The 24,495-nt window shown below is 61.4% G+C and overlaps 1 protein-coding gene across 4 annotated transcripts in view; it reads left to right on the top strand.

Moving 5' to 3' along the window:
* The window catches only part of CAPN15 (calpain 15), a 39,822-nt gene extending 15,823 nt beyond the window's left edge, over positions 1-23,999 (top strand). For 3 of the 4 annotated variants that reach the window (XM_032197880.1, XM_032197879.1, XM_032197878.1), the window contains 11 exons: positions 13,038-14,535; positions 17,158-17,366; positions 17,578-17,761; positions 19,938-20,161; positions 21,125-21,250; positions 21,343-21,495; positions 21,830-21,991; positions 22,281-22,513; positions 22,708-22,868; positions 23,080-23,258; positions 23,401-23,999. In XM_032197880.1, coding sequence (XP_032053771.1) covers positions 13,038-14,535; positions 17,158-17,366; positions 17,578-17,761; positions 19,938-20,161; positions 21,125-21,250; positions 21,343-21,495; positions 21,830-21,991; positions 22,281-22,513; positions 22,708-22,868; positions 23,080-23,258; positions 23,401-23,578 — 3,307 coding nt within the window. In that variant the 3' untranslated portion in view covers positions 23,579-23,999. Of the gene's footprint in view, positions 1-13,037; positions 14,536-17,157; positions 17,367-17,577; positions 17,762-19,937; positions 20,162-21,124; positions 21,251-21,342; positions 21,496-21,829; positions 21,992-22,280; positions 22,514-22,707; positions 22,869-23,079; positions 23,266-23,400 lie in introns of all 4 variants that reach the window. The other variant, XM_032197881.1, reaches the window with a different exon arrangement.
* The last annotated feature ends 496 nt before the right edge of the window (positions 24,000-24,495 follow it).

Genomic DNA, 24,495 nt, shown 5'->3' with positions numbered 1-24,495 from the left:
CCCTGCCCTGGGAGCAGCCTGAGCTGCCCCAGGCCTCCTGTGCCGCTCGTATCCAGCCTGACTTTTCGGCTGCTGTGGAGACGGGTGGGATTCTGCCTCCTGGGCTTTGCCTGTGCTCCCCACCCCTCCCCGCACTCAGTCCACGGCTCAGCACTGGGGGCTGGGGCGCAGAGCTGGAAGTGGCAGCTGATTTACTCGGTGGAGCTGTGAGTGATGGGAGCAGACAGCTTCGGAGCCGCGCTGTGTCTCCTGATCCATTTCTCCCCCTTCCTTCCTTTCATTCTCTCTTTCTGTTCTGCCACTCCTCTTTGCGTTTTGTTTTCCCAGCACTGTAAGGTGCAGCATCAATCTCGACGGAGCGGCGCTGCAGGCTGCTGGCCACCCGTAAATCTCCTCCTCCATCTCCCCACGCAGCAGGGACCTGACGCGGGAGGTGAGGGCTGTGGAGGAATCCTGGCCGTGCCTGGCTCTTCCCAGCCGTGTCCCTCAGGCTGTCTGGGCTACGGCAGCAGGAAAATTCTTCTCCCAGCCTCGACTGGGTGCTGAGACCTGGTCTTTTGGAAAGCAGAGTGTGTGACAGCCTCCAACACAGGACAGGAGGGAGCTGCAGTCGCTGTTCTTCGCATGTGTGGTGTCTGAGGTTGTTCCTTGTTCTTAAAAATTATTGAAGGTGGTCTTTGTCTTCATCCTGGCAAGCAGACCTGTTCCTCCCAGCCTACCCAGCGCACGCAGGGGCTGGTGTTTTCTGGTGCAGAACACACACGTTCTCCACAGACTGCGCTGCACTGAGGCCGGGCGTTAGGGGAGCAGAACAGAAGTACAGCCCGTGCCTTCATCTTAGCCTCTTCTTTGCAGTCTTTGAAGCTTCAAAGGTGTTTTCTTTGCTGTGTTCTTAAAACGCTGGACACGTGCTGGAAGCTGTGAGGATGGGCATGCTGGAGGTCAGCAAGGCTTCTGCCTCGGTACCCAGAGGAAACCGAGGTGCAAAGGGGAAAGGCAAGAGCAGAACTGTGCTGGAAAACCCTGAGATCCTGCGGGCCTGGGATAGCTGCAATATTTGCAGAGGGGAAGCACGGGGCCAGCAGTCCCTGCAGTGTGTAGGGGCTGCAGGGCTCTGACTCCAGACAGTTGTCTATTCCTCACCCTGCTGTGCGCTCCGGGGAGGGCAGGCTCCTTGGAGGCAGACTGCAGACCCACACTCAGAAAGAAATTGCTTAACTGGCTTAAAGACAGTTAGAGAAATGGAAATAGCAGAGAGAGCTTCTTCTTCATCCGGACTTGTTTTCCCTGCAGGGGTTGCTTTGGGAGTGGTTCCTCAAATACCCCTCGAGTGCAGGTGGCTGCGTAAGGGGAATCGCGTCCTTGGGTCCCAAGAGTCCACCCTCCTGGCTGATGCTGTTCCAGCTCCTCGGAGGGAGCAGCTTAATGACTTCAGTTGCTTGCTCCTTTCTTTGCCTCCTCCCCTCCCTCCTGGGGGCAGGGAAACCTTTACTGTGCAATGCAGCCTTGGGAATTGGCGCATCGTTGCCTTTCCTTCCAGCCCTGTGCCAGGCGTGGGCTTTGGGGTGCGCACAGGTCCCGGTAGCTCCCTGAGTCCTGGGCTCAGAGACGTGCTTTGTTCTCTTAAGATTCTTCTTGTGTATATGCATAACCCCCTTAATAGCTGCGATAAACCATATGCCCCCGTTACTTCAATAAAATAAAACTGGAGAAACCTCCCAGGTTTTCCCACCTGTGGAAAATCGGCAGACGGGGGAGCTGTGTGCGGGGCAGCGGGAGCAGAGCCCACAAAGACGGCGTCAGCGGAAACAGAGCAGTGTCTGGAAGCCTCTCGTCTTCCTGCTGGCACTGCTCGATGTGACTCCAGCTGCTTTCTGTTCCGGGATGTGCGCTCCCCCGGGGGCTGGGGAGGACACGCGAGGGCTGCGCTGCCGGCGGTGGCTGCCCGGGGCATGGCAGTGGGCACGCTGCTCTCACAGCTCGCCAAACCCCGCGGCTTCTGGGCCGGGAACAGTTCGGTGTCCTCGACCTGCTCGATTCCTGAGATCAGCGCTGTGTGCAGGCAGCCGGGCTGGCCTGCCCCAGAGGGCTGGAAATCATGAAGCTGGTGAGTAGGAAGGGGTTAGAGGATGGTGGATGGTCACTGCCAGGGCTTGAGAAATGCACATTTGGGTTCTGGGCTCGGTGTAGACTTTGTGGTTGGGCACAACAAGCCCCTGTCAGTGCCTTGCTCTCTGGCTGGGTAACACACCCCACGGGAGGAGAACCCAGAAGCATCGCTGCGCTGCAGGCCCCGGGCTGCACGGATCCGTATGTAGAGGTGTGTACGGGCAGGGGTCTGAGCTCCTCCCGGTTCTGGTGGTGTTTCGGAGGCCGGAGGGGGAAAGTCATTCCCGGTTCTGTCTAGAACCTCCCCAGGCGCTTGGTGGAAAGGTAATCGGGCAGGCGGGCGCTGCAAGGTGAGAAGGGCCCAGCCCTGGCTGTGTGTTTGCTGGGGACCAAACAGAGACTGCAGTTGCTTCCAGCGGGCTTCTGTGCTGCTCCCCAGGAGCCACCTGGTGTCCCAGCCCCTTCTTCTCATTACAGAGCCCTTACAAACAAGGAACTTTTAGTTCCTGACCTCCCGGCCCGTGCACACTGCGCAGCCAGCTGGGCTGTCTCTGATAAGCTCTTGGTGCCCGGGTGAGCATCCCCCGGTGCCGCGTTGCGGGGTGCCCCTTAGCTCTGGCTCTCACCCCAGAGGCCCCCATGCCCAAGGTTTGATCCCTTCTGAGGCTGAAGGCTTGAGAAATGACCGAAGGCTCCAGAAGTGACCCCAAGGCTTGAGCTGTGACCCCCCAGGACAGAGGTGGGTGCTGAGCCATCCCGCTGTGCATCCCAGCGCCGTGTCCAGCGCGTGCTGTGCCTGCTGCCCCCGGCACCCCGGGTAGGCAGGCAGCTCTTTAGCAGCTTTCAGCTTCTTCCGAGTCACTGAGATCTCCCCGGGTGAGTGCTGCCTGGAGCATTCGGCCGCCCGGACCCTCCCCTCGCCGCTCCAGCCCGTAAGCCTCTGTGTGGAACACCGGCTGTGACAGCAGGGGCCCACCCTGCTGCAGGCTCTCGCCGTTTGTCAGAAGAAATCGCTTCTCCAGCCTGGTGCGTGGAGGAGATGCCGGGCCGTTTGCCCCGAGCCCGAGCAGCACCTGAGGCAGCTTCTGCCTCCCCCCTCGTTCTGCCTCCCCCCGAGCCTGCGAGGAGCGCAGAGCCTGCCCGAAGGAGCCTGATGCAGCAACAAATTCGGTGCCGTGCTGCGTTCGTCTCTCTGCCCTGAAATAACCCGGGAAGAGGAAGAGCTGGAGGAGGTGGATCCAGGAGGGAGAAAGGCTGGAGCCAGCTGTGAGGTCGGTGGGATTTACTGCTCTTTGAAGCCTCTGCTGTCCCCGCAGGGCCAGGCAGCCCCATTCACCATGCGAGCCCTCGGCCCCGCTGCACCCCAGCGTGGCGGTGAAGGGCAGGAACGTGGCTGCAGTGCAGGGGGCTGCTCCAAGCCTCCCTGCACGATTTTCCAACATCTGGCAGTGAACGTAAGTGCCCCTGAAAGTTGTGTTTGGAGCCAGGGGCTTGAGGGGAAGAGCGAGTGGGCGCATGTGTGCGTGAGCTCCGATGCCCTGTTCGTTTGGGACAGCGCCCGAAGCTGCTGCTCGGTGTGCTGAGATCCTCCTCCGGGGTCACTCATTTTCTGAGGGGTTGCAGGTGTTGTTCCTGAGGTAGCAGAGAGGATTTTGGCCTTGGGCTCTGCCTTCTGGCCTCTTCTTGCCAAAGGAGCAGAGCTGCTCAGGCACAGTGAGAGCGGGCGGCGCTTGCTGGCCGGGGGCATTGGTGGCAAATGGCTCGGGACGATTCGCCCTCCACAGCCACTTGTAGCCCTGGTGGCTGCATCACCATGCCCGGATCTGACCGTGGGCTGAACTCCAGGGCTGGCAGCCCTTGCCAGAGCTCACCTCTTTTCCCCTGTCCCTTGGCGATCTTTCTTTCCTCCCGCAGATCAGTGCGAAGCTCGTTGGCCGGGTTATTAAGTCGGAGCTGCTTTCCCGAGGCACAGGGCTGGCTTAGCTTCTCATTAAGGCCCGTTAATCACCCTAAAGGGACTCTGACAGCCACTGGCTGCTGACCACGCTGCCTCGCTGCCTTTCCTTCTGCCAGGATGCTCGAGGTCCTGCCTGCAGTGCCCTGAGCACGGCTGGGAGCTGCGTGGGACGTTGCCACCGCCGAGCTCGGTGGTCTCGGGGTCCCGAGGAGTTTCCCCCTTTGGCAGCAGTTGTGCGAGGGGGGCAGGATGACGGCCAGGTTACAGCCACAGCTCAGGAGCTGGAGGCTCGGGGCTCTGCTTCCTCCCTCTGCCAGCGCCTCGCTCGTTAGGCCCAGGGCTCGGGGAACCCCCAGCCTTTCTCTGCCCCCCTCCGTTCCAAAGGGCACCGAGCTGCTGAGTCCTGCTGCTTTGGTTTGTTTGGCAAACTTTCTGTATGGGCAAAAGGAACCTGGTGAAGAGGATGTTCTGCAGCTTCCCCGGGTGCCGTTTGATGACTGCTGCTGATGCTCCGAGGCGTTGCACTTCTTGGGATCTCCTGGTTCACTGCTGTTACCAACTTCTGTGCCCTTTGGTAGTGAAATGAGTTGGTGTAAGAGCAGCAGGAACAAACAAAATCTTTCCGGCTGTTCCTCCCCAGCGTGTCCTCCCGGCTCTGGCGTGGTGGTTGTAAATCCTCTCCCTGGTGTTCTTCCCCTCCCCTGATTTCTCTGCATCTTGCACGAAACTTCAGCGGGGGCTTGCAGGTTTTTGTTCCTGATGGGACCACCAAGTTTCTCAGGCACCTGCGTGATGTTCAGCATCAAACTGGTCACAGCTGGGGCCAGACCAGCAGGGAGCCCTCGGGATTTCAAGAGCAGAGCCTGTCCCCAGCGTGCGACAGGGCTTCTCCTTGCAGGATGCTCTGGGTGCTTTTGTCCTGGGGTTCCTGTGCTCCTGGTCTCACCCAGCCCCTTCCTGGCACACGCTGAGGAGTGAAGGACCTTGCTCCATGGAAGGCTGGTGCCAGAGCTTGTCCCAGGGGCTGCGGTGTCCTTGCTGCTCCCTGCTGGGTGTGTGACCAACTCGGTGCCATTTGGTCAGTCCTCAGCGAGCTGCTGGTGCCAGGGCCGTGGCTGCTCTGCAGGGATCTCCTCTCCTGCCACATTAAGGAGCCCCGGGGTGCTCAGGTTTCAGATTCCCCGCCCGTCCTCTGAACTGTTCCTTCCTAACCAAGGGGATCTTTTCAGAGTTTGAAGTCTTTCATTTACCTTCCTTTCCTCAGCAGCACTCAGCCTCCTCCACGTGTGAGTAATTGCAGATTCCCTCCTGCTGGGGCCGTTGAGGTGAGCGTGTGGAAGCGGCAGCACGCATTTGTACCGGATTTGTTCTCAACATCAGGGAGCAGGCAGGGCTTGGGGGCACCCCCCGGCACGTGTGTGCAGCCGGCGTCTCGCTCGTGCCGCGTTCAGGGGGTCTGAAGGGCCAGCAGTTGATGTACGGCGCCTCTCAGAACGCTTTGTCGAGGCTTTTTATAAAAGCCAACTCGTGAGCAGGTAATTAGTTCATTTAGTAGCCTGCCTGTAAGACGCATTGTCTTCATTTATGGGATTTACTTCAGTCTTAACCTTCCCCCATTTCTGTTGCTCGTAAATTTTGCTGGGTGACTTTATTTTAAGTGGGAAACTTTCTGGAAGACTCTTCAGACCAAAGATGGAGTGTAAGGATTAAAAAAGCAAACCAAACAAACAAATGCAAGGTAGCTAACCAAATTTTATCAGGCCAAAGCTCGTGTTCCCCACGTGCATCCTCGCTCTGCGCCTTGAGGACGCTGAAGCCGCGGCACCCAGCGCGACGGCGCTGTCGGTCTGCTGGAGGCCTGGGCTCTCTGCTGGCTCCAGCATTTGTAAGGACGCCGAGGATGGTGCAGCACAAGGGCTCTTGTGCGTGGCTGTGGTGAGCCTTATTGATCTGTTGGAAAAGTTTTTTTTTTTTTTTTTTTTTTTAGCAATAAGAAAGTGAGTTCTTGGCTTTTTGTGCTGTTTGGTGGAGGATTTGGGTCCTTTTTGCTCAGAAAGTGCAGCTTTCGTGGGGCTGCACGCACGCTGAGGCACTCCCAAAGCTTTTAGCACTAGCGGGGTGTCAGTAGGGAGCCCTTCTACACCCAAATTTCTCCAATTTCATGAAACTGGGAATAAAACTGTAAAACCAGCGTACCTCCTCTTGTGTGTTTGCCCTTAAGTGGATTCAAATATCCGCTGTATGTGGATTTTAGTCAAAGTCGGTGAGGAAATGCACTTGTATAAGGCAAGGCATGGATTGAGGTCGTTAATTCAGCACCACCTCAAGCAAAATCAATCTATGAAGCCGTTGTCAAACCTGTTTAAGCCAGGGTGAGATGCTGGGCTGAGTTAATGGCACATAAATCTTCCTCGGGGTGCAGGACTTGGATGCGATTGGATCTTAATACTGTTTGCTCTTAATCTCCTCAGATACCCCAAAAATAGGAAAATTTAGGAAAAAATAAACAGGAAAAACTAAATGAAGTAGCTGAGCTGAGGACCAGCAGCAGCACTAGCAGGCGTGGTGAGGGTGCGTACCCGCTCCCTCTTCTGAAGGGAGGGAGCCCAGGGCTTGCAAAAGCTCACAGCGTTTGATCAAAGGCAGGGCTTGGACTTCGCCAGCCTCCTTGAAACACTTTCTGCCTCTTTCTTTCATATCCCCAGGGATTCTTCTTGTTGTTCGGGCAGAAATTTGGGTAACCTTTTCTCTACAAAGGAGCCTCTGCGCATGGCCCTGTCTCTGCAGGGCGCTGTGCTGGCCGAGCTGGTTTCCTTCCCAGATAGCATCTTCTGACACCCAAGCAATTAAGGGATACCGAAGGCTAATGATGCACCTCCTGTTTTTCTCACGGGGCAAGCCTTCCAGATTCGGATTCTGCTTTGAAGATTTCGCGTGGAGATTGATAAACGTCTCCAGCACGCCGGGTCGGGATGCTGCTGCCTGGGTGTCTGCACCCTCGGGGCAAAGGGAGTGTGCGGCGTGCTCCTGCCAGCCGGGCTGCTTTGGGCTGCTCCGCGTTCCTGCAGCAGCAGCAAGCCAGGAGCTGCAGTGCCCACGTATTCAGATGGGCTGAAGCCTTCAAAGACTCTGCTCCTCTTCTCCTTTTCCCAGGCCAAACCCAGCCGGGGATTTCAGCCCTGTAAAGGACTCTCCGAGCGATGAAGGTCTCCTCACCTTCCATCCTTCATCCAAGCCAGGTTTTGGTGCACCTGACAGGAGCTTTCAAGCTGCTTCTGTCCCTGCTGGGCTTCTGCCTCTGCCCATTTCCCAGCCGGCTCTCAGCAGCTTTCCTGGGGCTTTCCTCTGGCACAGCCAGCGAAGGGTCGGTGAGCACCCTCTCTGCTCCACTCGCATCCTTTGCGAGCAGTTGTACTCGCTGACGTTGCCTTGGAAATCGTTTCTCCCCCATCCTGTGGCAAACTGCCCCCCTCACCCCTAACATCTGTCTGTTTTAGGGCAGGCGAGCCCTGGTTATAGGAGGTGCCCGCAAAGCAAGCGGCAGGGAGAGCTGCAGTTGGAGAGCAGTTTCTGTGGTTTTGTTGGCTGCTACAGAAATACCCTGCTGAATCAATTCCAGTTAGCTGGGGCCTGTGTGTTGTTTTTTTTTTTTCTTTTTTTTCCTGTCAGGCTTCTCATTAGTGCAGTTCTGTTTTCCCCTGGGAACCTTCTTATTAAAACTTGTAGCCTCTTCTCTCCCTGGCCAGTGAAGCACAGCGGAGCTGTCTGAGCACTTTGCCAGCTGTGTCCAGCGTGGGAAAAGCGTGGAAACTGCAAGAACCCACAGGAGATCTGGTGCAATGGGACCGAGAAATTCCCACAAACCGGGCTGTTTCAGCAGCTTGGAAAACCCGTGGTGTCTGTCCGAGCCCCTTGGCGCTCTCAGGGAAGGGTTACGTGCTGTTACGGGTCTCTGATGGCCCCGTTCACCTTCAGGTGCTCACCCTTGCATGGTTTTCTGCTGTAAAATTAGTTTTTTTTCTCCCTTCTACTTTGATGAACAACCCGCCTGTGCCGCCGCTGCTTTATTGCCCAGAACAAGTCCAGTTGCCTTGCATCAGTGCCAGCTGTGAGCAGGGGAAGATGCTGGGTTCTGCCCAGGGGTGATTGCCCTGTCCCAGCAGTTGTCAGGAGCCCCAGCACTGCACTGGGACCTCCCGAAGGCCGGGGAGCCCTGCTTGGGGCAGGGTGTGACAAGTGGGACGGGCTGGTCCCTCAGCTGCCTTTTGTCCCCCCCATCCAAGCTGGCTTCCTACAAGCCAGTTGGGTTTGTCCTGGAGTAACTGTAGTGAGGGCAGGTATAAATCTATAACGAAACTCCGGAGTCCTCAAAGATTAGCACGGAAGGTTCAAAAAGTCTTTATTTCATCAGCTGCTTCAGCAAAAGGATGAATTTCTGCAGCTGTAGCCACCGTGGTTCCCTTCCAGCAGACCTGAGGAACAAGAGCGGTACCGCTGGAGCTCAGCCCCAGCCCCAGCCCCGGCCTGCCCTGGAGGATCTGCCCAGCATGGGTTTCTCCAAGACCCAGCTTGGAGCCAGGAGGTTGGCCTGGAAACCTCCAGAAGTCCCTTCTGGAGCTGAGTTTCCCTGGGATAAGTCTGGCCTCCTGAAGCAGCTCGGTGCTTGCTCCTGCAGTGTGCTGCTGCTTTTGCTCGTGGGTTTGGGGTGCCAGCCAGGGCCCTGCTCTGCGGGCACGTGGGTGACGTTGCAGCAGCCTCGGTGCCCTGCTTCCCATCCTTGCTTTGGTGTGAGACTCCAACAAAGCAGGGGTGAGCGTGGGGAAGGGCTCCCTGTGGCCTCTCCTCTCGCTCAGCTGAAGAACCGCGATAGTGGAAAGCGGGAGGGGAGCGCAGAGGGGTAGCTCCCTCCTGGCGCTGTAATTCCGGCTGCACCTCTGTGTTGGGTGATGGTCGCTGGTGTTTCAGTCCCCTTTATTTTCTTGGCTTGCTTTGGAGGAGTTGAAGAGGCAGGATTTGGAAATACTGAAGCAGCCTGCCCTGACTGCATGGTGCAAGCACTTCTGTAGCCTCGGAGGTTTCGAGGCATGAATCAGAGGCTGCTTTTCTCCACTGATGCTCCTCTAGAAGTCAGTAAAAATTGGGAAGTCCCTGCTGAGCTCCTCTGTGTTGCTGTGCCAGTCCGTCTGCTGACACCTCCCCTGGCCCAGCCTGATGGCCCTTGCCTGGCTCTGCGAGAGGGACTCGGCTCCGTGGGCAGCACCTGGGAACAAAAAAAATTAATTGTTGCTGCTCTCCAGCAACAATTAAATAAACAAAATTCACCAGAACAAGGGATTCTTCCCTGTTCCTTCCTGTCCTGTCCTGCCCTGCTCCGGTGAGGCTCCAGAAATGCCTTTGGTCCCTGCTGACACCCGCAGGTGGCAGAGAGCTGCGGCTTGCCTGCTGGCTGCGTGGGAGCCAGGGCCCTGCGGCACCAGGACGAGCTCAGCTGAGCCGGGCTGTGCCTCCCTGCAGGCTGTGCCCTCTGCCTCTTGCCCCTGCCAAGTGCCTCCTCCCCAGGAAAAAGCCCTTTCCTGGGCGGGGGGCTCTGCAGGAGGCTGTTTGGGGAGAAACCCATCTCCTGCACGGGGAGACGGCAGGCGATGTGCATCTCCGTTGTGTTTTCTGGGGCTGCAGCGTGTGTTGTCGTACAGCAGCTGGGCTCGGGGGGTACATGGCTGGGTTTTCTCACGCAGGCTCCTTGCCTGCCAGGAGAGGAGCCAGATGGGTTTTATGGGAGAAGTGCAGGGCTCGGACTGGCTGCGGGGGTGCTTCTCCTCCTGCCAGCCCCTTTGTGAGAGGTGAGGGGAGCCGTGGGGCAGGGGCTGCTGCCACCAAGTGCGGTCCTGACAGGAGCAGGCTGAGGGCCAGGGGCTTGCTCGGGATCTCCTGAGGTGCCTGCCCACATCCTCTCCCGTTTCTGTGTCTCCCACCCGAGCTGTGTGGCTGTGGGACACCCCACAAAGCGTGCCAGCCTCCCTGGGGCAAGCGGGCAGGGAGCTCCCTGCTGCTGCCAGGGGACTTCCAGAGCCCCGGGGGTGCAGCGAAAGCAATAGGTGTCCAAAGGCAAACTCTTCTGGGAGGCTTTGGTTTTTCTCAGAGCTGCCAGAGGAGAAAGCCTGGAGGTCCCAGCAGCGGGTGGATGGCACGGCTGGGGAGAGGCAGCAGCTCCCCACGGCCAGGAGCAGAGCTCAGGGCAGAGCGCAGGCAGCTCAGCAGCAGGGCAGAGCACTGCAGCGTCCTGCTGCCACCTCCCTTCTGCTGCCTGGAGCTCCTGCCCGGCCGAGTGAAGCCGTGCAGCCTCCCCGAGCCCTCAGCTCCCCGCTGGGTGCACATCAGGCACACCCGGTGATGCCGCCCGCCCCGCTGTGCCCGCCGGTGGGACCCGTCTTGCCTCGACCATCCCGGGCTTCTCCTCCTCTTGCTGCTCCGGGAAGGGGCACGGTGCTTTGCCACGGTCCCGTGGCTGCGTGGCCAGAAGCCTTGGCCAGCGTGGTTCGTGCGGCAGGAGGAGCGGTGGCTGCAGGGTGCCGAGCTGCGGTAAGCGGCACCGACGCGCTCCGAGGGCTTGGTTTTGGGGCCGGGGCTCCTGCAGCACAACACGGGATGGCTGCGGGTGGTGCGGGTGGTGCGGGTGGTGCGGGTTGCTGCCAGCCCTTGCTTGCTTTCTGCTGATGCCCGTGGTTCGGTGCGGCTCAGCCGGTGAGGGGAGTGGATGTGACAGGATCGCGGTGCCCTTGGCGGCCCCGTTGGTTTCCCCGCCCCTGCCGGAGCTGGGCACACGGCTCCTTCCCTTCCCTTCCCTTCCCTTCCCTTCCCTTCCCTTCCCTTCCCTTCCCTTCCCTTCCCTTCCCTTCCCTTCCCTTCCCTTCCCTTCCCTTCCCTTCCCGAAGGCTGATTTTTCCTTTCAGACGTTTCTGGGCACGGTGCTGCCACGGGGAGAGCGCTGCGCAGGGGCTCACAGCTGCAGGACTTCAGGCAGAAAAATCAATGTTTGTGTTTCTTTGAGCTGGGAAAGGTTCTTGAAAGGACTCCGGTAAATAAATACCTTGTAAAGTTCAAACTGGGAAGGCACGGTGCGTGAGTTTTCGAGCTCTCTCTTGAAATAAAATGGATTTCTTGGGTTCGGGCTTTATTTAGAGAAACATTTGATTTAAGGAGGGATTTGAAGGTTGCATCTGATCTCGTGAGGGAGGGCTGGTCTCCAGGAGCACGGGTTGGGGACGTGCTCAGGTTGCTGCTGGGGTACTCCTGGGGGTGTCCCATGTCCCCAGCCCCGGAGGGGACCTTCCTCCCCCCCGGGTGGCTCCTGCTGCAGCCGCTGTCCCCGCAAGGCCCCGCTGCTGCAATGCAGTCAGCTCGCTGCCTCGGGGAGCCGGCCGTGCAGGTGCTGCTGCCCGGGATGCTGGAGGCCAGCCAGGAGCACGTTCCCTCCGTGGGCATCTCCCAGCTTCCTGCACCCGTCCTCTGCGGCACAGAAGGGTTTCTTTCCCTTCTTTGTTCCCGTTTGCGTTGGGTCGAACCTGAGCCTCGGAGGGGTGCTAGGAAGGTGGTGACCCCCCGTGATTTAAGCTGCGGGTTCCTTGCTCCGGGACAGCTGAGGGCTTGGAGGCTCCTCCTGCAGGGTCGGCCCTGCCGGGGGTCTGTGGCACACGGGGCAGGGGCTGGGGGCTGGGAGGGGAGCAGGGCAAGGAGCAGCTCCCTGCGTGTCTGGGGCTTCAGGCTTGGCTCTCGTGCGGTGCATTTACAGGGGGGAGAGCTCTCCGGTCCTCGTGCGAAGGAGGAGGAAGCAGGAAACTCTGTTTCAGCCCCACCTTCACTGGAAGTTGCAGGAAATTACCCAGAGCAGAGGACAAGCAGCAGGGCTGAGGTTCCTTCGGCCACTCCTTAACCTTCGTGCGAGCGGGGCATCGCCTTCCCGAAGGCCCCTGAGGGGAGCTGCTCTCCCTGTGCCCAGAGGTCCCCCTCAGGAGCTGGTGCCGCCGCTGCTGTTTGCTTTCTGAAAATTGAACCTGCCTAAAAACATCAGTTTCTGCCCTACAACGAGGTGCTCTGGCATGCGTTGGACATCTTCCAGCGTTAGGTCCAGGGGTTGGAATCGAGGGTTGGTGCTCCGCGGCCGCTCCGCTTCCCGGAGAAGTGGGGCTGGAGCAGGGAGGCAGCGCTGAAACCTGCCCCTGCTGGAGGCTGGGGGGGCAGGAGCTGCTGAGCTGCCCTGCATCAGCAGTGGAGGGTTTTGTTCCCCCTGGCACAGATAATTGTGTCTGCACGAGCAGAAAGTGCAAGGGAGGGGGGCTGGAGAGACCCTGAAAGAGGGAGAGAGCCGACACCGGGAGCAGAAAGAAGGCAAAGCAGGTTGGGCGTTCCCAAGCAGAGGCATGGGTGGCTCCCAGCTCTGCGTGCCCGTGCCAGCCGGGCACCCTGCCCTCCCCGTGTCCCCTTCCTGCAGCCACGATCCCCCAGCTCCCTGAGCTCGGCTCTGCCTCTGCCCACGGCTGCCTTTTCTCCCGGCAGTCGGCTGTCTCACACAGGAGCTGCCTCGGCATTACAGACAAGCCAGAGGGGGGCAAAGCAGTTGTGGGTAGGGGCTGGGTGCAGCCGTGTGGGGCTCGCTCACCTGGGTTCATCCCCACGGACACCAGAGGGCTCAGCAGGGCTGTGGGGCTGCTGTTTGTGCCCTTCCCGAAGCGTTGGGGGTGGAAGCTGGCCCGTGGCCATGCACTTGTGGAAACGCTGTCAGTGCCAGAGAAGCGAGTGCCTGGAGAGCAGTGACTGCGTTGCTTTTTGTTCCCTTCCTGGAAGCAAAACCCTGCCTGGGCCAGCCTGGGAAAAACGTGTACCTGGCGGCCCTGCCCTCACCCTTGTGAGGAATGTTTATTGTGAAGACTGAGCCATTTCTAACACCCTCCCGCTGTCCTCTGCTCTCTTCCAGCAACTCCCACTCTCCCGGCTCCATGGCTGCGGTGCGCGAGTGGTCCTGCACCCGCTGCACCTTCCTCAACCCCGTCGGCCAGCGGCAGTGCTCCATATGCGAGGCCCCTCGCCAGAAGCCGGACCTCAACCACATCCTGCGCCTGAGCGTGGAGGAGCAGAAATGGGCCTGCGCCCGCTGCACCTTCAGGAACTTTCTGGGCAAAGAAACCTGCGAGGTGTGCGGCTTCACCCCGGAGCCGGGGCCCAGCGGCTCCCCCTTGCCCGTCATCAACGGCGTCCTGCCCAAGCCCGCCGTGCTCGTGGAGCCCAAGGGCACGTCCCGGGAGGAGGCCGCCAAGGTGGAGAGCAGCAGCGAGGAGTCGGAGGGGAAGAGCCCCGAGGAAGGGGAGCCGGAGAGCGGCTGGGCTTGCCAGCGCTGCACGCTGCACAACACGCCCGTGGCCAACTCCTGCTCGGCCTGCGGTGGGCCGCGCAAGCTCTCCCTGCCCAAGATCCCTCCAGAGGCGCTGGTCGTCCCTGAAGTCATCACCCCCGCGGGCTTTCACATGGCCCCCTCCACCCCGCAGCCTTTGGTCCCTGCAGAGGTCTCTGAGGGCGACGCCGTGGCCGCGCAGGGCCCGGTGGCTATGGAACAAGAGGCCCAGAAGATGCCAGCCTTCAGTCCCTTCTCCCCGGGGCTCCAGAACAACCCCGTGCCCCGCAGCCGCCGCGAGGTGCCCCCGCAGCTGCAGATGCCGGGGCCCGAAGCGCCGCAGCCCGGGGCTTCGAGCGCGGCGGGGCAGAAGGGGTCCCCGCAGGGCCAGGCGCGGGGCGCCCCCGCTGCCCGCTTCCAGGAGCTGCTGTCCACCAAGCGGCTGAGCGTGCTGGAGGAGGAGATGGAGGTCAGCCCGTCCCACTGGAAGTGCAGCGCCTGCTCCCTGCTCAACTCCTCCGGCGCCAGCAAATGCGAGGCCTGCGGCACGCAGAAAGGCAGCGACACCATCAACCTGGCGGGGGACCTGGTGAGGTTCACCCCCTGCAGCCCCTCCAGCCCCGACTTCACCACCTGGTCGTGTTCCAAGTGCACCCTCAAGAACCCCACCGTGGCCCAGAAGTGCAAAGCCTGCGGCTCCTCCAAGCTGCACGGCTTCCAGGAGCACGGCGCTCAGGGCGAGCCGTCCCCCCGCTGCCCCGACTGCGGCGCTGGTGACAAGGGCTCCTGCCCCTCCTGCGGCAGCAAGGCCCCCTCCGCCCGCAAGGTCGCTCGCCTCTTCCCGTCCCCGCTGCCCGGAGCCCAGGACAGGCCGGCTCAGTGGGCCTGTCCCGCCTGCACCCTGCTCAACGAGCTGAAGGCCAAGCACTGCGCCGCCTGCCACACGCCGCAGCACTACGTGGCCCAGCGCAAGGGCCTCAAGGCCCTCAAGAGGAGGGAGAGCATGCACGTGGAGAAGAGGAGGCAGACGGATGAGGGCGAGGCCAAGGCGCTGTGGGAAAACATCGTGACCTTCTGCAGGGAGGTGAGTGTGGGCTGAGCGGGGCTTGCTGCTGGTTTCGCTCCGGGGAGGCCCCATCTCAACGCCCCGGGAGGGTGCTCAGCGCGGGCAGGGCCCCGGTGGGGCTTGGGGACAGAGGTTGCAGGGGAGCTGCTCGCCTGTGCCAGCTGGAGACCCTGAAATGGGGCATTTGAAATCCCCAGGGGGGGATCTGTAGGGTGAAGGGGCCCTCCAAGGTGACCCATCCCATTCACCACCCACCCAAGGGTGAGGAGGTCAGAGAGTTATCTGGCTCCTGGAAGTGTTTTAAAGCTGAGAGAGAAGGGAACGTTACGGGGTGATCAGCACAGTCCCTGCCTGTCCGAGGGTGAGGAGGGCTGGGGAGGAGGGCGTGCGGGGGGTGCAGGAATCGGGGTGCTGCAGAGCACTGCGTGTGCAGGCAAAGGACACTGCTGCCGCTGCGTCTGTGCCGGGGGTTTTCAAGGCTCCCAAAGTCCTGCCTTCGTTCAGCTGTCCTGGGGCTGCTCAGCCTGCTGGTTTTGGTGTTTGCGAATGCGCAGCTGCGCCTGCAAATGGCTCAGCCCCGTCTGGGGAAGGACAGCTGAGGTTTGGCTGCATCCTGCCTTCAGGTGGGGGTCTCAGGAGCATGCCCTAGTGCCTCTCCCTCCCAGTGTGAAGTTTCTGGCTGGGCTTCAGTCTCCAGCAGCGCTCTGCTGGCCCCGTTTTTGCCCCGAGCGGCACCCGATGCTCCTGCGAACGCTGCTCTTCCCCTGCCCTCCTCCTGGAGCGAGCCTGCAGCTCTTCAGGACCAGATGGGAAGGGAGCCGCAGTCCCTCTCTGACGCAGCATCGAGGCTCTCCCTGCGCGGGCCGAGCGGTGCTCCCACGGCCGGGGCTGTGCTGCTCTCACCAGTGCCCGTGGAGGCGTTGGACTGGGGAAGGAAGCTGCTGAGTGATGCTGGTTTGGGGCTGTTTGTGGTGTTGTGACTGCTGTGTGTCTGTGGCTAACAGGCTCTTTATATCGGGGAGACCCTGACTCTGCACAGCCCCCTCTAAGCAAGTGGACGGCCTGTTGTGGAGGCAGGGAGCAGCCCTTCTGTGCGGTGGAGTCGGGCCTGAAGGATGTTAGGAGCCTCAAAGCTTGCTTCTGGCGGCTGCGTTTGGTGGGAGCAGCGCTGCTCAGCCTTCCCCTGGAGGAGAGCATCGGGCTGGCCAAATCTTCTGCCTTTTTAAAGTCTCTGTGCATCGGGGGAAGCAGCTCGACTCGCAGCTGTGCTCCCTGCAGGGATCGCTGCCTCCTCTGCTGTCCTGGCAGTGCCTGTCCCCGTGTTTCCCGGTGCCTGGCCCCCAGTTTTCAGCTTTATCATTTCTCGCCCGGCTGGGAGGAGGCAGGGCTGACCTCTTCCCCTTGGCGCCGGGCTGCTGCATCCTGTCTCGTGCTGTTCCCCTTCTTGCTCATCCCCATCTCGTGATTTCTCTCTCGTCCGACCCAACGTCCTTCCCCTTTCTGCACAGCAGCAGGCGGCAGCGGGCACGGCACCAGGAGCACAGCCAGGGGCTCTGCCTGCCCGCGCCTTCTCTGCCACTTCTGCCCGCAGAGCCCTCCTGTCTGCGGGTTTATCCCCTCGCAGGGGACACAAGCGGCAGCCTCGCTGCCCCAAGGGGACCGTGCAGGTGCCTGGCAGTGCCTGCTGAGCATCCTGCCCAGCGCTTGGCAGCGTGCACCCTGCCAGCCGCAGCGCCCGCTGCACCCCTGGGGACAGGCAGCAGAGCCTCGGGACTCTCTGTGGCCTCGGCTGGGAGTGGTGACAGCTACTAGCTGAAAAACACCCTTCTGAGGAGCAGGAGCTGGGAGCACTAATTGAGGCACCGGGTAGGAAATGTTCGCATCACTGAGCCGGGATTGCAACACAAGAGGCAGAGCGAACGCTGGCGTGGTGAGCACAGCTCGGTTAAATCAGAGAGGGCTGCTGCTGAAAGAAGTTAATTCCATGTAATTAACGGTAACAAAGAAATCCCAGTTCTTACTTCACCCTGTGTTAAACTGTCCGAGAAAGCCATCCTTCTGCCTTTGGGGAAGTTCTGCGCTCCCATCCTACGTCCGTAGGATATTTGGGGGTATTTGTGGGGTTATTTGCTGTTTAGCCCACCCGACTTTATTCAGTGCTCGGTGGCGGGTGGAATCGGGCTTGGGAGCGAGGGCTCCACGGCTGCCAGCTTGGTTCGGGCTGAATCTGGCTGTGGAAGGCGCTGCTGGCACGGTGCGGAGCTGTGCCACGGGGCTGGGCTGTGCCAGCAGCGCCTGGGGCCGCCCCGGGGGTCTCGCCCTGTGGCACGGGCTCGGACCGAGGAGCGCTTGGTTGCCAGGTGCTTCCTCAGAGCCTTGCTGCTCGTGGGCTTCGCCACTTGTAGAGGCAGCCAAGGGCCCCCACACCCCAAGTTTTAGCATCAGTGGGAAGTGTGAGATGTTCCCTGCCCAGGGAGGTTCCCCTAAAACACACACAGGCAGATTGGAGATGCAGTTGGGAGCCCCGAGGGGTCGAACCAACTCGTGGCTTTCCAAGCCAGCCCCGTTCCCGGAGGCCCCGGGGAGCTGCGTGCCACACAGCTGCGCACTGATGCCGTGCCTTGCCTTTTGCTCTCGCAGAACAAAGTCAATTTTGTAGATGACAGTTTCCACCCTGGGCCCAAGTCTGTGGGATTCCCGGAAGGTGACAGCGTGCAGCAGCGGGTGAAGCAGTGGCTGAGACCCCACGAAATCAACTGTAGCATCTTCAAAGACCGATTGCTGAAGTGGTCGGTGTTCCGGACACCCAGGTCCTCGGATATCCTCCAGGGTCTGCTGGGAAACTGCTGGTAAGGAGGCGAGAGCCGGGGCAACACCCTCCTGCCCCTCTCCCCCACCATCCAGACCTGGATCGTGCCCCCCAGCCCTCTCCAACCCCATTTCTACACCCCGGGCACGTGCCCACCCTCTGCCCATCCCCTTCCCCCTGCACTGGGCGGCCGGGCAGGGGCTTTGCTGCCCACCCACACCCCGCTGAGCCCAGCCCCGTCCCCCGGGCAGGTTCCTGAGCGCCCTGGCCGTGCTGGCCGAGCGGCCGGAGCTGGTGGAGAGGGTGATGATCACGAGGACGCTGTGCCCCGAGGGCGCCTACCAGGTGCGGCTGTGCAAGGACGGCACGTGGACCACGGTGCTGGTGGACGACATGCTGCCCTGCGACGAGTGCGGGTACCTCCTCTTCTCACAGGTCAGCAGCCCCAGGGGGGGAACAGGGGATCAGGAGGGGGTGGGCACTGCTCTGGGGGAAGGGGGGCTCGTCCCCAAGCCCAGGAGAAGGCAGTGGAGTGGGAAGAGACACAGCTGCGGTGTGTCTTTGAGGCCATCCCATCAACTCATTTTAGGCCGCTTTTGGCGTTTTCCAGGCTGCAGCGGAGAAGTTTCTTCTGCGTTTTTTTTTTTTTTTTTTTCTCCATCACTTCTCTCTGCATTGCAGGCCAGCTCGCTAGCAGGGGAAGACATCTTTATTCTGCACACAAAAGGGAACTCTGCTACCTCCGTGGCTGTGCGCTGAGAGGGGCTGAGCGAAAGCTGTTCCTATGCTCGGCAGGAAGGGCTGGCAGCTTGGCTGTGCCGGGGAGGGGCGGCGGGGAGGGAGGGGACACAACAGAGCAGCCTGTTTCGAGCCAGTGCCCGGTGGCTCTGAGCACACTCGGGTGGCATCTGCTAGGATTAAAGAAGCTCCCTGAGCCGCTCCGGGACGTCACTGCGCATTCTGCCCTGCCTGCCAGGCCCGGGGGCGCTTGCTGGGATCATTTCCATGAAGGAGACTGAGAACGTCTTCATTGCAGCTCAGGCTGCACAGATCTGCCACGCGGACCGCAGGGCTGCCGTCAGCAGGAGGGACGGGGACGATGGGCTTTGACTTGGTTCTGAAATCCAGACCCTGCTTTAAAACACACGGGGCCCTGAGCCGGGCTGCAGAGGCAGAAATCAGAGGACAGAAGCAGAGGACAGGCAGAAATCAGAGGACAGGGCCTGGCAACGAGTACCTGGGGAACCCTAATGCTGCTGCAGCTCGCAAAACCCCTGCTCTGAGCTCTCCTCCCCACAGTGTGCAGGTGGCCCAGCCCTGGGGCAGGGGCGTGGGGCAGCAGAGCTTTATTTTCCGTCTTACCAATTTCAAGCTGTGTTTTTTTTGTTGTTTGTTTGGTTGTTTTTTTTGGAACTTGGAGGTTTTCATGTGGGCTGGGCTTGCCTCGCCTTTGTTTCCAGATGCATTGGGATTGCCATGAATTTTTTTCTGTGGAGTGTTGAGGTGTGCAAGCTGAACATGGGGCTAAAAGAGGAAACACGGGGTTATAAAACTGAAGGAAATCAGGCTCTTAGCAGAGCTCGGTGACTGCCTCTCGGGCAGGAGTAAGCAACGTGAATTTTGGTTGAGTGGGGGATTCAAAAACAAACCCAAGAAAGGCACTTCCAAGCTTTCTTTACCCGTCAGGAAGCTGCCTCGCTGCCTTCCATCCCTCTCCCAACTCTTGGCTGCCACCTGTGAGCCGCACGCGGTCCCACACGCACCGCTGCTTCACCCTGCTGCCCTCCGAGCTGAGCTTGACATCGCCAGCTGAGCTGGATTTGTTGCAGACACGGAGGCCACCAAATGTCCCCTCACCTCCCACGCTCCTCCGTTTGCAGCTTCCACATCCCCTCTTGGCTCCCTCGTCCTCAGGAGGCGTCTCCTCCCAGGACAAGGGGTGAAGCATCGCTGGTGACCGCGGCCTGCAGCACGCTGAGGACCCACAGTGGTGGCTCGGGCAGGGCTCTGAGGGCTGCGTGTGGAGCTGAGCCCACGCCACGGGGCTGGCGGAGGCTCTGCAGAGCTCTGGGTGCCGTAATGCAGCTCCTGCACCTCGTCCGCCCTCGGTTCGGCAATGCCAAGATCGATGCCTGGAGCGAAGGGACTGCAGGGGGAGTTTCCCCCTGCAAAAACACATCTTGCTGCTGTCCCCGGGATGGAACCGGGGGAGTTTTCATGTCTGCACAGAGGTTTTTGGAGGTGGTTTTTTTCGTCCTTGAAGGAGCCTCGTAGTGCCATGCATGAAATGGGATGGGTCCCGCAGCCGCGAGTGCTCTTCCACCAAAGGTGTGGTGGGTTTTGTTCGCAGCAACGTGCATGTGGGAGATGTGCTCAGTGCCCGTTTCCATTACTGAACTTTTTGAAATCCAGGTGGATGGAAGGAAAGGGCCTGGTGCTACGGGGTAGAAACCCTAAGGCGCGGCCGTGTCGGCATCCAGGCACCCGTTACACATCAGCTCCAGGACGTCTTCCCAAGTGGGAATTAAACCACTTGAACGGACAGTGCAGGGTCCCCTTGCCTTCCCATCTCCTGCCCGGGTTCCTGACGTGTTTCTGTCTCTCTCCCCAGGCCCAGAGGAAGCAGCTGTGGGTCGCCCTCATTGAGAAGGCTCTGGCCAAGCTTCATGGTTCGTACTTTGCCCTCCAGGCAGGGCGCGCTATCGAAGGCCTGGCTACACTAACGGGTGCCCCCTGCGAGAGCCTGATGCTGCAGGTCAGCTCCACTAACCCCCGCGAGGAGCCCATTGACACTGACCTCATCTGGGCCAAAATGCTGAGCTCTAAGGAGGCTGGGTAAGACGAGGCAGGAGGGCGCCGTGGCAGGAGCAGGGACGCTCGGAGAGGGGGGCGAGGGGGCCGCACTCACCTGCAGGGGCTCGGAGGAGAGGTCCTAGTGCGTTAATGGGGGAGTCCATCGCACCTGGCGTTTGTCTGAAGTCTTGACAGAGCCCCCCCTCCGAGCTCTGTGAAGCGGGGTCTCCTTTGGTTCATTCTGATCCGTAATTAAACCCCTGGTGAACTTCCCTCTGCTCGCTTACCGCTGCCTCACAGTTTGGAAGTGGCTGGCATCGAGCCCGCTTGCTGCGCTTCGAGTCTTTTGTCTTGTGGAGTCCTGCGCCCTGCACGTCTCCCACCCGTACCTGGCATCTTTGCTGCCCCTACCTGGGCATTTGTTCGGGCTATTGGAGACAAAGCAAAAGCAAAATCCTCCCACTCATCGCCCCAGCAGGAGGAGCAGGAAGGCGGTTAGGTTAGCTTTGCACCATGGAAGTCACTGTGATTTTTGGGGGGATGGCTGAAGGCAGGGTTGCTCCTGTCAGTGTGCAGCAGCAACGCCCTTGGCAGGACCCCAGGGCCTGGCACAAAATGGGGAAGGTTTGGGCAAAGATCCGCTGTGCACGGACGGGGCTCCCAGCCCTGCAGGCGGGAAGGGACGGGGGATTCAGCGTGGGGAGGGCAGCCCTGCCCTGTCTGTCTGGTGTTATTTGGGAGCCAGCCAAGCACCCTGCTGCTCAGAGCAGCTCACCGTGGAGCCTGGGCTCAGCAGAAACCTGAGGGGATGGAGGAAACTCGCTGCTGCCCAGGCTGAGCTACGGCCAGCAGGGTCGGGGCCCTGCTCCGGAGCGGTTTGCGGTGTGGTTGCAGAGGGAATGCACAGGAGCCCGCTGCGGGGAGCCTGCCCCGTGCCTCGAGTGATGGGGACGAGCTCCCCCCGTGCCTTGCAGGACGCTGAGCCTTTTGCTGTCCCCTCTGCAGGTTCCTCATGGGCGCGTCCTGCGGCGGGGGCAACATGAAGGTGGACGACGTGGCCTATGAGAGCATGGGGCTGCGTCCGCGGCACGCCTACTCCATCCTGGACCTGCGGGATGTCCAAGGCTTCAGGTGGGCACGGCGTGGGGGCTGGCAGTGCAGCAGCCCGAGGAGAAAGCCTCCTTACTCCTGAGCCTCTGACACTGTTGTTCCCCGTCCCCCAGACTCCTGCGGCTCCGAAACCCCTGGGGCCGCTTCTCCTGGAACGGCAGCTGGTCCGACGAGTGGCCCCACTGGCCTGCTCCCCTCCGTCACGACCTGATGCCCCAAGACAACAGCGAGGGGGTCTTCTGGATGGAGTACAGCGATTTCATTAAGTACAGTAACACCCGGGAGGTGGAGGCTGGGGGGGTGGGAGCAGACAGCGTGACCGGGGGGGGGCTGTGGGGTGCTTCATGTAGGGTCATGGGGACCCCTTTGCTCAGGGGAGGCAAAGCCCCAAAAGCCAGAGGGTGTGGTGGGCATCAGTGGGTCCCTGGAGCTGTAACTCCCCTCCCAGTCCCTTTGCAGGGCCGGGCATCCCCAGGGGGAGGCGGGTGACATTGCGGTGCCCGCAGCTCCTGGCTGCGTGAGCTGCAGCCTGTTGGGGCACGAGGCAGAGCAGCGCACCCGCAGAGGACCCCCCTGGTGCTGAGCCCAGCTTCCCCACAGGTATTTTGACTCGGTGGATATCTGCAAGCTCCATTCAGACTGGCACGAGGTGCGCGTGCAGGGCATGTTCCCCAACAAGGCCAACGGGCCGGTGACGGTGACGTCGCTGACGGTGCTGGAGCGTGCCACCCTGGAGTTTGCCCTCTTCCAGGAGGGCAGCAGGTGAGCAAGGCAACGCGAGGGCTGCAGGCGGCGACCCAGCCCTGGGAGAAACCCCTGAAGTTGTCCCCATCCCACCTCTTCACCCCACGCCATCCCGCGGGGTTGCAGAACTCGGCGATGAGCCTCCGCTGGCATTTCTCTGATCCTCGTGGCTTACGAAAACCCAAAACCCAAACCCAGGCAGCGGCTCCTGGGCGGCCCCCAGGGCAGGGGGAGGACCGTGGGTCTGCCTTTCTGCCCTGCGGGGCAGCACCCAGCTGATGCCTGCCTTTCTCCCCTGGGAGCGCAGGCGGTCGGACACGGTGGACAGCCACTTGCTGGATCTGTGCATCATGGTTTTCCGCGCCACCTTCACCAGTGGCAACAAGCTGAGCCTGGGCCGGCTGATGGCTCACAGCAAGCGGGCCGTCAAGAAATTCGTCAACTGCGACGTGATGCTGGAGCCCGGCGAGTACGCCGTCGTGTGCTGTGCCTTCAACCACTGGAGCACGGTGCTGGCCGGCCCCGCTGCCACCGCCCAGGGTAAGGGGCTGGGTACCCTGCCCGTGGGGCTGCTGGGGGAGGCGGAGGTGCTAAAATACCTCGACCTTCGCCGTGGGAAGAGCCTGCTGGGGGTGGAGGTTGCCCACGTGCGCTGCAGTGCAGTCAGTCCCCGCTCCTGGGTGCTTGGGGATGGTCTCGGTGATCTCCCCCTCTGCGCGTTGTCCTCTCCACAGCCTCCAGTCCCACCAGCAGCCGGCCGGCCACTGATTACTCCAGCTACATCCTGGCCATCTACAGCTCCCGCCAGGTGATGGTGGAGCAGATCGAGGCGCAGCCCACCACGCTGGCAGATGCCATCATCCTGCTGACCGAGAACAAGGGCGAGCGCCACGAGGTGGGTGCAGTGGCACAGGGCAGGGGCTGACCTGCCCGCGCCTGCAGCAGGGAAGGGGACAACGGCACCAGAGGGAGCCTGGACCCTGCCTCTGCCGTGTCCTCGGTGGGCAGGGCTCAGCTGGAGGGGGAAGGTGCTGGCCCAGGGGTTATGATTTAGAGGCAGGGCTTCCCAGAGGATTTGTGCTTCTGACCGTGCCGTTTTCCCCCAGGGCCGCGAGGGGATGACGTGCTACTACTTGACGCACGGCTGGGCAGGGCTCATCGTGGTGGTGGAGAACCGGCACCCCAAATCCTACCTGCACGTCCAGTGCGACTGCACCGACAGCTTCAACGTCGTCTCTACGCGCGGCAGCCTCAAGACGCAGGACAGCGTCCCTCCCCTGCACAGGTCCGGGGTAGGCAGGGGTGGGAGGAGAGGGTCAGCGTGGGGGCACCGAGGGGTGCTGGTGGAGGGCCCGGGGCAGGGATGGGAGATGGGGGCAGAGGGTTTGCAGCGCGTGGCCGAAGGCTGAGCCCGACTCTCTCCGCAGGCAGGTGCTGGTGATCCTGTCCCAGCTGGAGGGTAACGCCGGCTTCTCCATCACCCACCGCCTGGCGCACCGCAAAGCCACCCAGGCCTTCCTCAACGACTGGATGTCGACGAAAGGCACCCACAACCCGCTGCTCACGCCCGAGGTGGCCGGGCTCCACGGGCCCCGGCCCCTATGACGAAACGCTGCCCCCTCCCTGCTCCTCTCCCCTGTGATTTTCACCCAGCCTCTTGGCCTGGGGCTGCCCCCGAGCTGTCAGCGCTGAGCCGCGGGGCAGAGCCTGAGCACCACGCCGAGCACTTTGCCCTGCGCCGCGGGGCTGGGGCGAGCTCTCAGGGCCGGGACCAGCTCTGCCGGCCGCCCCCACGGCACTTTACGAGGAGCAGCTGGGGGCACGGGGCCATCTCAGGATCCCACCGGGCCGCTGCCCTCGGCCAGCCCCGGGCACGCAGCGTGGCAGCGGGGGGCTGCAGGAGAGGGGGGGGGCTGGAGGTTGCTGTCAATGCCCTTCCCAGGCACCACGCTCAGGACTCTGCCCCCTCCTGCGGTGCCAGGGCCCTGGCGCTGCAAAAAAAACAACAAAACAAAACACACACAAAAAAAAGAATATACCTCTGATGTCTGTCCGTCTGTGTGACCCTCCGTCTGTCCCTGGGCCCTCCCCACTGTCTTGTGTCCCCTGTCCCCCCTCGTTGTCTGCTGCCAGGACCGAGTGGGCACCGAGGTGCCGCAGCTGGGCCGGGGGTGGTGCCCCCCACCCGGTGCCGGGGCTGGGAAGGGCACGGGGCTGTCGCAGGGAGCTGCTGCCGTCGGTGTTCACCCCACCTCGGGGCGAAACGAAGGCGTGCGCTTCCCCACCTCTGCTCCGGGGTGGCGAGCGGGGCTGGGGGCGATGCCCCGTGCCCCCCACCCCCTCGCAGTGTTACTATGCAAAGGCGGCCGCTGGACGCAGCGCCTGCAGAGAAGCCATGCGGCCCCCCGGGGCCAGGGGCAGCGGCGGTGCCACGGGGCAGCAGGGACAGAGCCGGGGGCTGGAGAGCAGCACCCAGCGGGTGGCCCTGCCCCAGGGAGTGATTTTTGGGAGGAGGAAGCAGT

This window comes from Aythya fuligula, chromosome 15, assembly GCF_009819795.1.
Source record: "Aythya fuligula isolate bAytFul2 chromosome 15, bAytFul2.pri, whole genome shotgun sequence".
In the NCBI taxonomy this organism is placed as follows: Eukaryota; Metazoa; Chordata; class Aves; order Anseriformes; family Anatidae; genus Aythya; species Aythya fuligula.
The sequence above is the reverse complement of the archived record's forward strand: the minus strand, read 5'-3'. Positions and strand labels throughout refer to the sequence as shown.